At 45.2% G+C, this 13,133-nt stretch overlaps 1 protein-coding gene across 3 annotated transcripts in view; it reads left to right on the forward strand.

The window, feature by feature from the left end:
* The window catches only part of USP46 (ubiquitin specific peptidase 46), a 60,166-nt gene extending 47,231 nt beyond the window's left edge, over window positions 1–12,935 (forward strand). For 2 of the 3 annotated variants that reach the window (XM_040483777.1, XM_040483786.1), the window contains exons 6-9: window positions 4,182–4,265; window positions 6,342–6,539; window positions 9,683–9,761; window positions 10,796–12,935. In XM_040483777.1, coding sequence (XP_040339711.1) covers window positions 4,182–4,265; window positions 6,342–6,539; window positions 9,683–9,761; window positions 10,796–10,897 — 463 coding nt within the window. In that variant the 3' untranslated portion in view covers window positions 10,898–12,935. The remainder of the gene's footprint in view (window positions 1–4,181; window positions 4,266–6,341; window positions 6,540–9,682; window positions 9,762–10,795) is intronic. The other variant, XM_040483794.1, reaches the window with a different exon arrangement.
* The last annotated feature ends 198 nt before the right edge of the window (window positions 12,936–13,133 follow it).

Raw genomic sequence — 13,133 nt, forward strand, 5'->3', positions numbered from 1 at the left:
GTGATCCTAATACCACCAAAGTTTGAGATCTGCTGCTCTAAATCTTTGCTACTCAGACAGTGGTCTGTGGGCTAGCACCATTGACATCACCTGGGATCTCATTAGAACAGCATCTCAGGTCTCCCCCAAGAATGAATGAATGAACCAGAATCTGCATTTTGACAGGATCTCCATGTGATTCAAGTGCATGTTAAGGTATACAAAGTACAGAGCACAGTGGCTCTCAGACTTCGAAGCATATTCTTAAAGGGAAACTTTAAGAACAATAATGCCTGGATTCTACCTGGAGAGATTCTGGTGTAATCAAGTGGGGGCCAGGGGGAGGAATTAGGCATTGACTGTGTTTCGAAAGCTCCCCGGGTAACTCTAATGGGCAGCCCAGAGAACCGCTGATGTTGCCGATGTCAACCCCAGAACAAAGTTTCCCAGCTGGTGTGCACCAGGAAATAGGTTACAGGTGTGGATTGATCCCCTTGGCTCCTGGGAGGTCAGGCACAGCCTGGAGCTGCTCTGGGCTAACTCTTCTACAGGGTAACCTTTTCTGTGGGGATCATGACAGGACACTTATCGGGAAGTGTTGTTTGAGAATTAAAAAAAAAAAAAAATCAATTTCTGAACTATTGCATTGAGTGGAAAAGTTAAGACTGTACTAAAAAACGTGTCAAACATGGACATAATCTTGGACACAACGGCTGTCTTTACAACAGTCTTTCCACCCGGAAACATAGTCTTTCTTCAGGTTTTCAAGTTTTCTTTCATATATTTTTCTAGAATTTCATAGTTTTCTTTATAAAGACTTCTATTTCTTACTAGATTCATTTCCAAAGTGTATTTCTGAACGATGTTTTATTGCTATTGTAACTCTTTGTAAAGAAATACAGAGTTTTGTGCTTTCCCCTAACCTTACCTCTGTGCTTTGGTCATTTATCCTGAGCATCAGAAAGGCCTCTCTCCTCTCTCCCTCCTCTTTGACTTTCTCCTTGAAAGGTTTCCTCACCCCTTGTTGCCTGCTTTGATTCCAACAACTGTACAGCCTCTATTGACAGACCTGCTCTGCCTCCGAGTCTCCTGCTGGGGTCAGCCCTTTTCCCTGATGTAGCCTCATTTTCCACTTCTCAACTCACAGATGCCCCGGAAGCATTGCCCTGTGTCTCGTGGCAGTAAGCCCCCAGCCAGCCGGGGTGTGGCAGGATGGAGGTGAATTTTAAATCAGGTCTTTATGTTAAGTACTAACTTTTGCTATATTTCCACTCGTGTGGGTCTGCAATCACCTCAGAAAACTTTCTTTGAAAAGTAAGAGTAGAAAGTATTTAATTCCTTATTCACTGCTGTGCTTGCCTTGGTTATTTTGGCTCTTGAGCTGGATAAAGAGCCGTATCTGTGGTAGAAATCCCATGGATATGAACCTCCACCATCACCCACCCATACTCTCCTCCCCCCCTCCCTTGTCTCCCCCAGCCCCATTCCACCCCAACCCTGTGCAGGCCACGAAAGGATTTCACATCAGTTACTTCATTAAAGAGTTAGTCTGGGGGCGCCTGAGTGGCTCCTTTGGTTGAGCATCAGACTCTTGACCTCGGCTCAAGTCATGACCTCACGGTTCGTGAGTTTGAGCCCCACGCCGGGCTCTGCGCTGACAGTGCAGAGCCTGCTGGGGATTCTCTCTTCCTCTCTCTGCCCCTCCCCTCCTCATGCTCGCTCTCACACTCTCTCCAAATAAATACATAAACTTAAAAAATATAAAATAAAAAGGAGTTAGCCTGTGTTCATTCAGTTGTGAGTCTGTATTACGCACCGAGCAGCTGAGATCGGAGATTTGAGTATAATTGTCTTCTAAATCCTTTTCTTGCCTCTCAACACCTCCTGTCCTTCCTCTGTAGTGCTGCCAGAAATGGTTACTCTAGAAAGCACCGTCTGGTTACATCTTTTCCTTGCTGAGCCCCATCAGTGGATTTCCAGAGTCACAGGGTCCACACCAGCTTCTAAGGCACACCCACACCTTGCTTCCGTCTCCCTATGCTGGAGCGTTCCCTCTGTCTGGAATGCTTGCCTCTTACCCACCTGCACACTTTCCTTCTTCGAGAGCCTGACTTCCACATCACCGCTTGGAAACAACTCACATTACCCCAAGTTCATTTCTCCCTCCTCTGTGCTTTCCCCTGGACTTTATACACGTGCTTCTGTCTTCACTCAGCCAGCAAATATTATGGAATGCTGTGCTGCATTGGTCCTCTTCATGGTGCTGGGGCTGCGGCAGTGAGTGAGACAGAGTCATTGCCCACATAGAGGGAAGGCATGTAATCAAATAGGAGGATGGTTTCAGATAAGGGTAAGTGCTCAGAAGAAAACAAGACTGCAAACCAGATAGAGGCTGAGTGGGTTTGGAGAAGGTGGACAAAGAAGTCTCCCAGGAGGTGACATTTGTGCTGAGCTCTGAGCAATGAGCAGAGGCAGCCATGGAAGCATCTGGAAATGAGCTGTTAGTGCAGAGGAAGCAGCACCTGCAGAAGCCCTGAAGCAGAAAGGGTATGGCATTCTGGAGGGACAGGAGAAAGCTGCTGGTGTGGCCTAAGCTGGGTGAAGGAGGTGAGGCAGGGTAGGAGATGAGGTCAAAACAGCTAGGGGTATGGGGACTGAGGGCCTACTGGCCATGGCAAAGAATTCAAGTTTCATTCTGAATTGCACTAAGGAATTGTTGAAGCATTTTAGGCAGGAGAATTGTATGAAATTATTATTTTTTCTTTTTTGAGAGAGAGATGGGGGGGGGAGAGAGAGAGAGAGAGAGAGAGAGAGATACCACAAGTGTGGAGCCTGACTTGGGGCTTGATCTCACAAACTGTGAGATCATGACCTGAGCCAAAATCAAGAGTCTGACACTTAACCAGGTGCCCCTGAAATGATTTTTCTTTTTTAATGTTTACTTATTTTTGAGAGAGAGAGAATGAGTGGGGGAGGGACAGAGAGAGAGGGAGAGAAAATCTGAAGCAGACTCTTTGATGACTGCAGAGAGCCTGACACAGAGCTTGAACTCGCAAACCTTGGGATCATGACCTGAGCTGAAGTCGGACACTTACCTGACTGAGCCACCCAGGCGCCCCTGAAATGACTTGTTGACCTGCGCTGAACACTTAGGCGGCTCGCTCGCACGTGTGCGTGTTAGACTGTGAGCAGTGTGAGGGCAGGTGCCTCTGTGAACCCCTAGCACCAAGCCCAGAGTGCTGTCAGTAAACATTTGAGTAGTGAATAAATGAGCAATCTATGTTTTCTTTTGGTAAGCTCTGTTTATGTGTGTGAGTCCATAACACCATGTAAATAACACTTTCTGTTTAATAAAATCTGATCATTCTGGTGCTAGGATACTCCCTATGAATAAAGAAACATCACAGGCTTTCTCAAGACTCTAGGGTATTATTATATTCTGGATGTTCTTCTCAGCCTTTGAAGAGGCACCACAGGAATGTTAAGTAGAATCTCAATGACCAGAAAAGAATGAAAAGCCATGACATTTAAAAAATGAAAACTTATAAGTAGTGCAGTAAGTCTCATGATAGGGGTGAATACAGATATAACATCACAATGACATTTGTTCTCAAAAGGAGCCGGGGTCGGGGGGCGGGGGCGCGGGGGATTGTAGAAAGCTGGCATCTCCTGCTAATTTGGGATTTTCTTAGTTCAATATAAGGGCAGTTGTATGTGATTTAAATTTCATTATCTTTACTTTCGTGATCTTAGAAAATACAGACTCCTGAGATACCCTGTTTTTCATTAACTACACAATAATGTCACCTTGCATTTTATGTGATTGAGGTTTTTGGACCTGACTTACAGTGTAATGATGGACGTTTACAATAGTATTTTCTGTTATAATTTTTAATCTCCAATTTATAGGTAGTCTTGTTAAAACTTGGTATTTTTTTTAATCAGTTGGAAACTCTATATCTATTTGTGTCTCACTTAATAAAGCTATCCTTGGAAATCTCCAAAGGTGAAACCATAACCCAGTCCAGCAGACATGCTGTAATGGCAATCATAGCCCCTACTCATAAGAAAAGTCTTTTCTCAGTACTTCTTTCCCTGCATTCACTTAAAAATTACCCTGCAGGTGATAAAGGGTTTAAAACATGGTGTATACTAAGTACATTTTGGACAGTTTTTTGAGTTGAAAATATTTTTCTCTGCAGAGACTTCAGCAACACAGAAACACTGTGTAGTGAACAGAAATATTATTGTGAAACGTGCTGCAGCAAACAGGAGGCCCAGAAAAGGTGTGTAAAAGGGTTTAGCCCAGAGGGTGGCTTGGTTTTGAGGGAAGGAACCATACCTGATTTTGAATCCCAGTTCTGTGGGCTCGTGGCCAAGTAGCTTTGAAGAAGTCAATTGCCTTCCTCCCTGAATAAACTAGGATAAGAGTGCCTGCCTTAGAAAGTTGTCCATTTGTCTGATCGTTTGATCATTTGTTCATTCATTCGTTCAGCAAATATTTATTGTGTGCTGTGTATCAGATACTATGCTGGATAAATGAGTGGTGGTCAGATATAATTATTATTTTCTTGTGACTAAAGACAGACTATAAAAAGGATTTAGCATAGAGTATAACACATAGTAGATATCTAGTAGAATTGTTACTTCATATTGGAACTTCTTATTTAGAGGCACAAGAGGTTTAAAAAGTTAATGATTTAATGTGGAAACATGAGGAAATCAATAACACATCAGTTGCATGGATAGGTGATAAGAAGCATCACATTCTGAATTGATACAGGATCCATGGTTGCCTTTTTACCAGCACCGGCAAGTTAGAGCCCCTGGACAATGTATGCGAATCAGTGATTCTCTGTTATCCGTCCCCGGAAGCCAAGAAACTTGACATTTTAATTATCCTGTGAAGTCTTACTATGAATTGAATTTACTCTGCCCATGGTTGTGGAATATTCAGAATAGCTCACAGAAGCTCATTACCGCCATCTAAAACCTTCAGGGGTCTTGAGCTGAGGTTGAAATCATTTCTTTGCTCAGCCTTCCCTGCTCTTCCCCCCCCTAGACATGCACATCTTTCCTTGCTGCATCAAAACTTACAAAAGGTGACTCCTTGTGGCAGATGGGAGTGGAGTGATAGCTGGTTAATTTTTGTGAGTCATCAGGGGAGCTCACTTCTCCCTGTCCTTACAATCTCCGTCAACCCAAGGCCAGCCCAGGCCTTCCTATATGGCATGAAGGCATGTTCATTAAAATACTGTGTGTTCCTGTAAAATATCAGGCTTCCCATGATTCTTCTGTTTCTGCAGACGTTATTTTGCTTATTTTTACAAACAGGGTTTTACCTCAATAGATTCCTGAACAACAGTCTCTTAAAATTTGTCCTTTTCAAATAATATGCATTGAAAATGTGTGCATGCTGAACAGCATTGACACTGACTCAGGGCATTCCTAGAATGGGGGTCCCGGAAGGGGACCAAAGATCTCTATTCCAGCAGAGTTGTCTCCATAAACTATTGTTTTTATGAATTTTTTTTTTTACCAAGGAATATTAATGGTCACCTAGTGAAAAAAGATTTCTGTGTTCATGTAAGTTTGGGAAATGCTACATCAGACAAAAGAGAACAGTTCCTTTACTGTAGGATTTCTCAGAACCTCTCTGCCAGTGCACGGGGAGGAACTTTGAAATAGAAAGTAGCTGTCCAAACTTGGCCCCAGGAACCCCGCCTCTGCTGATGTCTCCAGTGCTCCACAAGCCCGGTTTGGGAAGTGTGGCCCTTAAGCCAACCCCTACATTTTACGAGTGGGGAAACCAAGAGCTAGACGAGGGGAAGGACCGACACAAGCGTGAGTGAGCGTGAGCCCAGCGTGCTTGGTTTCCCCAAGCGCCCCCCCGTGGTCCTCAGACCCCAGAAGTCCATACCACAGCCTTCTGCTTGTCCTCTTCCCAAAAGTGGTCACCCCTCCTCTCCATTATCTCCAGGTGGGGTGGAGGGGGGGTGTGGCTGTCCAAATATTGTTCCTTTCTGGAAGGCAGGGGGCAGTAGTGGAGAGCAGTTGCACACCGTATTTGCATTGGTACAAAACTTCAGGACTGTCTCCTTTGGCCAGAGAGAAACAGAGCTGCTGTTGCCCTCCTCTTCTGCTGGCTGTGCCCGGTTAGCCGAGCAAGCAGGTTAACCGAGCAAGCAGGTTAACCAGCTGTATGTGTGCAAGCATCCTTTTATTCTTACGGGCCGTGTGGTTACTTGCCGACCTGAAGTCTGTCAGACCCCTTCTGCTCTCCGTTTGTGGGGCAGCAGTGTATTCTGCCCCCCAACAGCTCTTAGGGGGTACAACTTCTTTTCTATTTCGTGGTTTCTTAGGATGAGAGTAAAAAAGCTGCCCATGATTTTGGCCCTGCACCTAAAGCGGTTCAAGTACATGGAACAGCTGCACAGGTACACCAAGCTGTCTTACCGGGTGGTCTTCCCGCTGGAGCTCCGGCTCTTCAACACCTCCAGCGACGCCGTGAACCTGGACCGCATGTACGACCTGGTCGCTGTGGTGGTTCACTGTGGCAGGTGAGGGCAGGCGGAAAAGCGGGGCGCACGGCGGGGTGCACGCGGGAAGGGTGCCGAAACAGAGGCAGCTATGCCTTTCCTGGGCTGTGAGACTCCGTAGTAATGGGACTTCTGAGAATGTCTTCCAGGCTCTTATCTATCATCTCAAAATGAATCCAAAATGTACTCTTCAAGATATTCTTCATGCAGTTTTTAGCCCAACCAGAAAAAAAAGAATAAGAGAGAAGGCTCTAGATACGGAGAAGAAAAGTGTTTTGCTGAAAGTCCTTTGAGCAGATATTTTTTTCTTCCATAGCTATAGATACAAGCATGGAAAAGTCCACTGAAAATACACCTGTTTGTTATCCTTTGCTCAGCTGGAAGAGATTTGTGTTCTGTCGTTCCCCTGCCCTTCTGGGTTTTAGGTAGGGGTGTGTCACTGAGCACGATTATTTTCCTCTCCATCTGCCTGGATTGGATTTTGGTGCACAGACCATAACAAGAGGATGCATGGTTCCACGCAGAGGAGTAGACTGATTTCCTTTTCCCCCTGCACGGCGGTGGATGCTTCGCCTCTGAAGCACCTTATTTGTCCCATGCAGAACGGACTTGAAGTCACAGGATCCTTTCTTACATTCCCAGTGTTCTGTGTTTTGGTCGGTTATAAGCCAGCTCTGTGGTTTCCTGAAGAGGAATTCCACCAGTTATTTTTCTAAAGAACACACGAGGCTCGTGATCTGGAAACTAGCTGTGAATGTTGGGTGGGACCTCGTGGCAGGAACTTAGGGCTGGCAGAGCCTGGTACCTGGAGGGCATTGTGGCCGAGGTGGGCAGTGGGCTGATGTGGGCAGGTGATGGGGAGACAGAAGGTGCTCAGAAGTATATACACGTTTTCAGTACGGATCTCTGTGGGTGATGACTAATCCCTAGAGCATTGGTGAGGATAAGGATGCGACCCCTATAGGGGACCTGGAGGACAAGTGAGGTTGGGTTGCAGAATAGTGACTTTCTGTAATGAGGGCTCAAGGTCAGAGCGGCCCTGGCAGCAAGGGCCAACTGGTGCCGAGTCACACGTGCTACTAACTAGCATTCATTAAATTCTTCCCCACTAGAGACAGGACTGTCCTCCTACACAGAGCAGGGCTGGCCTTGCACATGGGGATCAGGTGGCTCTGGGCCGTGGACGCTGGGGATCTCCGAGGCTGGGGAGCTGAGCGTTCCCTCATCCACGCCAGGACCTCCTGCCCCATGGATGCAGCTGGTGCGGTCTCATTCTCTGATTTCGACTGCAGTTATTCTTTGAACCCTTGTTTCTTGGGTTCGTAGCAGAGTCTGAAGGTACAGCAGTGATGAAGATCCACGGGCCCTGTTCTCACGAAGCTGAGCCTCTGGCGAGAAAGACAGATAATTAGCAAGTAAGCACACCGCCTGTCAGCACCAAAACAAAAGCACTGGGAGATGACTTCGAGTTTGAGGAACGCTATGAGGAATGAACAGGCGCTGAGAGAGAGCAGTTGAAGGTTCCTCTTCAGGGATGGGGACTGGTGAAGCGAAGCTACCAAGGTGACATTGGGGCTGAGGCCTAAGGGCTAAAATGAGCCCGGAAGGCCCACATCGGAAGAGGATCATTTCGGGCAGAGTGTCTCAAGGGCAGAGGCCCGCCGTGTGAAGAAGCGGTGTGCGAGAACGGGAAACCAGGGGTCCAGAGCCCAGGGAGGGGAGAGAGTGGCTGGATGGCGTCGGAGAAAGGCAGGAACGGTTCGCGTGGCTCGTCTTGTATTTAAAGAAAGCGGACAGGGTCACCTGGCTGGTTCAGTCAGTACAGCATGTGACTCTTGGTCTTTGGGTTCTGAGTCGAGCCCCACATTGGGCACAGAGGTTACTTAAAAAAAAAAAAAAAAAAAAAAAAAAAAACAAAGGCAAATTTGGCTTTTGAACTTTAGTGGTACACTGCAAAAACAAAACGGAACTCTAGATTTGGGGTTAAATTCCCTCAGTCGTGCAGATCTAACTAATAGTAAGAGCTGTGTAGTTCCACTTTTTCCCATATTATGTGATACATACCTTTTCCTTTGAGCACGTGTTATTCTATATTATAGTTTAACATATTTCTAAAACTTAGATGATGCCACTCCTCAGAGTTCCCCAGTGTCTTCCTGACTGACTCACCACGGAGTCCAAAATCCAAACCATGATACCCCGCGCCCCACCTCTGTGGCCTCCTTCCTCCCCTCCCCCTGGCTCACTGGGCTCAGGCTTCCTTGCTCTTCAGTGAACCCCGCAGGAACCCCCCCACCCCCCACCCCTGCCATGCCCAGTACCTTTGCACCTGCTGTAAACTTCCATCACATGGTCACATGGCTCGTCACCATCACCTCGTCTCTCAGGGAAAGTTCCTTCTGCTCAGATCTTGGGTTAGCAGAGGACTGTCACCATTGTGTATCAAATAGTACTTCCCTCTGTCACTCACCATGCTTTACTCTGCTTTATGTTTCATGGCACTTTTTTTTTTTTTTTAAAGTTTATTTATTTATTTTGAGAGAGAGCAAGCGAGAGGGAGGGGGTAGGGGCAGAGAGAGAAGGAGGGAGAGAATCCCAGACAGGCTCTGCGTTGACTGTCCGTGCAGAGCCCGACGCGGGGCTCAAACTCATGAACTGTGAGATGGTGACCTGAGTCAAAATCAAGAGGCAGACACTAGACTGACTGAGGCACCCAGGTGCGCCTTCATCACACTTAGTATACATTGAAATCTATTTTAGTTTGTTCAGTGCCTCTCCAGCCCTCATCCCAAGAAAGTGGGGACACTGTTTTCTTCACTGCTTTTTTGTCTGACGGCCAGAAGAGGGTCTGGCACATAGTAGGTGTATGGTAATTATTCATTTATATTTGTTGAATTTGAATATCTGCTTTCCCCACTGGACCGTGGGTCTTTAGAAGCCTGACTTTTTTGCATCTTTGCAGAAGATTCCTTTATGCTCACCACAGCACCACCACGTGGGTCTTCCTCCATAAATTGTGGCCAAATAAATGTGGATATAGACGTGACCTATACCCATTCTCCTGCTGAGAGAGGTTGTTCAGGTAGATCACTGCCTAAAAAGAAGTACCTAGTTTTTGAAAGAAGTTAATGTTAACTTGATAACTTGTGTTTGTTCTTTTCCAGTGGTCCTAATCGTGGGCATTATATTACTATTGTGAAGAGTCATGGCTTCTGGCTTTTGTTTGATGATGACATTGTAGAGGTTGGTATGCAGATTACTCTATAATGGGGCTGCAGCATAGACTGTATTTGGGGGAACGTGTATGTGCGGACATTTCCTAAAATAGGCCTGTTTTCCCATAACCTGGCTTAAAAACCATTTACATTTCTCTCAAGACTAAATTCTGCTGTTCTTTATTCTCTATAGAAAGGGAGAAAGGGGTGTGACTGGGGACTAATGAGTTAACTGCGTTCTTGTTAACTGATGAGCCATAGATGTGGGATCTCTTTGTCCCCTGAAACCGTATTCATATGTAAGTCTCATTTTCCACTGTGACTAAAGCCCTCTCTACTACAGACCAAATAATAAACTCTTTATTTTCATTTTTTAAATTTTTAATTTTTTTAAATGTTTATTTATTTTGGAGAGAGAGACAGACAGGGTGCGAGCAGGGGAGGGGCAGAGGGAGAGGGAGACACAGAATCCGGCTCCAGGCTCCGAGCTGTCAGCACACAGCCCAATAATAAACTTAATAAAAAGCTCTGTAAGCACTCTTTCATTATGCCAGATTCTTCTTGTATGGATTGATATTTAAAAATATGTTTTCCGTCTGTTGGACCTGGAAATCTTTATGTTACACTCAAGTGTTCCCATATATTGATTCTGTTGTAAAGGAATACTAGCCGGAGAGAATTCCACACTCAGACAAGGTCCGTTTTAGCTCAGAGGGTGACACTAATGGGAATGAAGTCTGACGACCTGCAAGAATTAAGGTTATTCCCCAGACCCCCCAGTTTACCATTTGAAAGACGGGCGTCCTGGCTGCTTCAAAGCATGCCCACATATGTTTGCCGATAGCTTGAAGGCCGGCCTCCCTCCTCCAGGATTTGCAATGTATGGTAATCATGCCCCATTGCCAGGTCTGTGGAATTAGCTGTTTGCTGTTGAAAGTTCCCAGTTGTGATTTTGTAGCAAACAGTGTTTGCTTCAGTCTTCTTGTTCATTCCATTTGTTCTTCTTCCCTTCTCTCAGTCATCCCATTAAACAGTTGTATCGTTTTCTTTCTCTTATTGCAGAAAATAGATGCCCAAGCTATTGAAGAATTCTATGGCCTGACGTCAGATATATCAAAAAATTCAGAGTCCGGATATATTTTATTCTATCAGTCAAGAGAATAACTTGAAGAACTGTGGGACGAGTTCACATGGGGGGAACTGTTCACGGCACTATTCCCTGGTTTCTCTGCAGACTTTCCTCCCCAGTGGCCCCGCCAGTGGTACTATGCCAAGTGTAATGGTCTGGCTGGGTTAGACTTTCTCTCCCTTTGGTTTTTTACATGCAGCACTACTTGTGGTTTTATTTTAGTCTGAGGTAGAGTTAACTGCAATCAGATTGTAGTAAGATTTGTATGAGTAACAGTTGCTAATTTTAGGATTGGGGAAACGCTACGCCACCGGCTACGTCTGGCTCAATTAGAGTGACATTTCCTACGGGAAGGTCTACAGTCTGTTTTGGGTCCCTGCTAAACGTCCCAAGTGGCTTCCGGGATCTCATGTCAATGCATTCCTTTAACTTGTCCCGGGAAGCACTGCTACCCACTTGTAGCTTCTCTGCCTCTTTTCTGACGCAAGGACAGAATCGGGTAGAAGTTCACCTGTTAGGGCTGCAGCTATAGCTTTAAGTTTGTGCAAGTGAAAACGTTTAAAAGTGAGTAACCTCAATACTAAAATCATCCTCCAGGTGGCACAGGGTGGAGAGAAGCTGTTCACGGTGGCTAGCGCCTGCCTGGGGCTGTGTTCCCCTCGCCGCCCGCCGCCGTTAGGACCCCAGAGGCTAAGAAGGCACGGAGCTCAGGGCAGGCAGAGCCCAGAGGAGGACGCTTTTGTGGACAGTGAAAACTTAACTTTTCTTACCTTTCTACCAAAACCACGTTTCAGGAAGATACCCCTACGCCATTTGTTTTTAGTGATGCTCTACTTCCGTAAGGTCCTGTGAGTTGTATCTGTCCTTTATCTGGCGCTGCTAAGCTTTCCAAGGCATCCGCCCGGGCCGGCTGGTGTTCTGCAGGCTGTGGCCGCAGGGCTGAGCTACCGTGGTGACTGCTTCCGGCACAGCTCTCCTTAGCCAGTCAGTACCCACCACCTTCTCGGTCAGGAAGGACCCAGACACTGCCGTGTCACCACCATTGGCCGCATTGTACAGCTGTTCACCTTTTAACATTTCAGTCTGTTGACTGAGGCGCTGGCGAGTCCCAGGACTAATAAGGAACCTTCCCTAGAGGGACCACTGGAGTCAGCTGGGGGTGAAGGTGGGTCAAAGGAAGTGGGAGCGGGTGGGCGGAGGAATGAACAAAATGGCAACTTTTCTTTGGCTCAGACTCCTAGAACGCTTGACAAGACCGTTTTGTGGAAGAACCTCATCTCACTGTAGTTACTTTTACTTTTTTCACCTTTGTTATGTATGTATTTATTAGATCACTTGAGTATTGGTACCTTTTATTAAAAGGGTCAATTTGGCGTTCTGCTGTTGAGCTGGTTTTTGGATTCTTACAAATACTATGAGGCATAGATCTCGGCTTCCTTTGGGAAGTCGGTTGACTTCCACACACTTCTAAGATACTGTGAACATACTATTTTGTTACCTAATAAATCAGCGAATGAACATGCAAATGTTTGGCATAATGTGAACTCAAATTGAAATTGGAAATGTTAGCAGCCATTTTGTAACAATTAAGAGCATAGCACTTTATCTAGATGAAAACTGGATTTCTTGTCTTTAAGATATCTTGAACTGTTTATTGCTCAGAACTTAAAAAAGCATGCCAACACTTCATTTGTTCATGCTTGAAGTGAAATGTTTTACTTTTCACTGGAGAAGACAAAAACAGGGTGATCTTCATGTTATTTTATACAAGTGATGAAAATATACCTTGCCTTATTTAGAGGCAAATTCATATTTATAAATATTTTGTCTTTTTTTTTTTTTTCTCATGAAACATATGCAGTAATCACTTACCTGCAAGGTGAGTATTTATTCCGTTTTTAAGAGGAGACACTTTGCAATTGAAGGCAACTGATCCGAGGAACTGTTTGTACTATATATAACCCATACATTTGACTGTAGGTTGCAAAGTTTTTTTTTAAAAAATGATGGTTCATATCTAATATATTTGGAGCTGGTTCATAAGAAAAACTATTAAAATTATCTTTGGAATGACTCTTGAGGCTAATTTGTTAGAGAAAGAAAGTTTCAATTGGAAGCCTACAGAGGTAACATCTAAATGCTAAGTCACAGATTCACTACTGTTTTTGTTTGTTGGTTTGTTTGTTTGTTTGGATTTTTTTGTTTGGTTTGGTTTGGTTTTGGGTGTTTTGTTTTGTTTTGTTTTGTTTTGTTTTGTTTTGTTTTGTTTTG

Source organism: Herpailurus yagouaroundi, unplaced genomic scaffold (assembly GCF_014898765.1).
Source record: "Herpailurus yagouaroundi ecotype Mexico unplaced genomic scaffold, PumYag 28, whole genome shotgun sequence".
NCBI classification, from domain to species: Eukaryota; Metazoa; Chordata; class Mammalia; order Carnivora; family Felidae; genus Herpailurus; species Herpailurus yagouaroundi.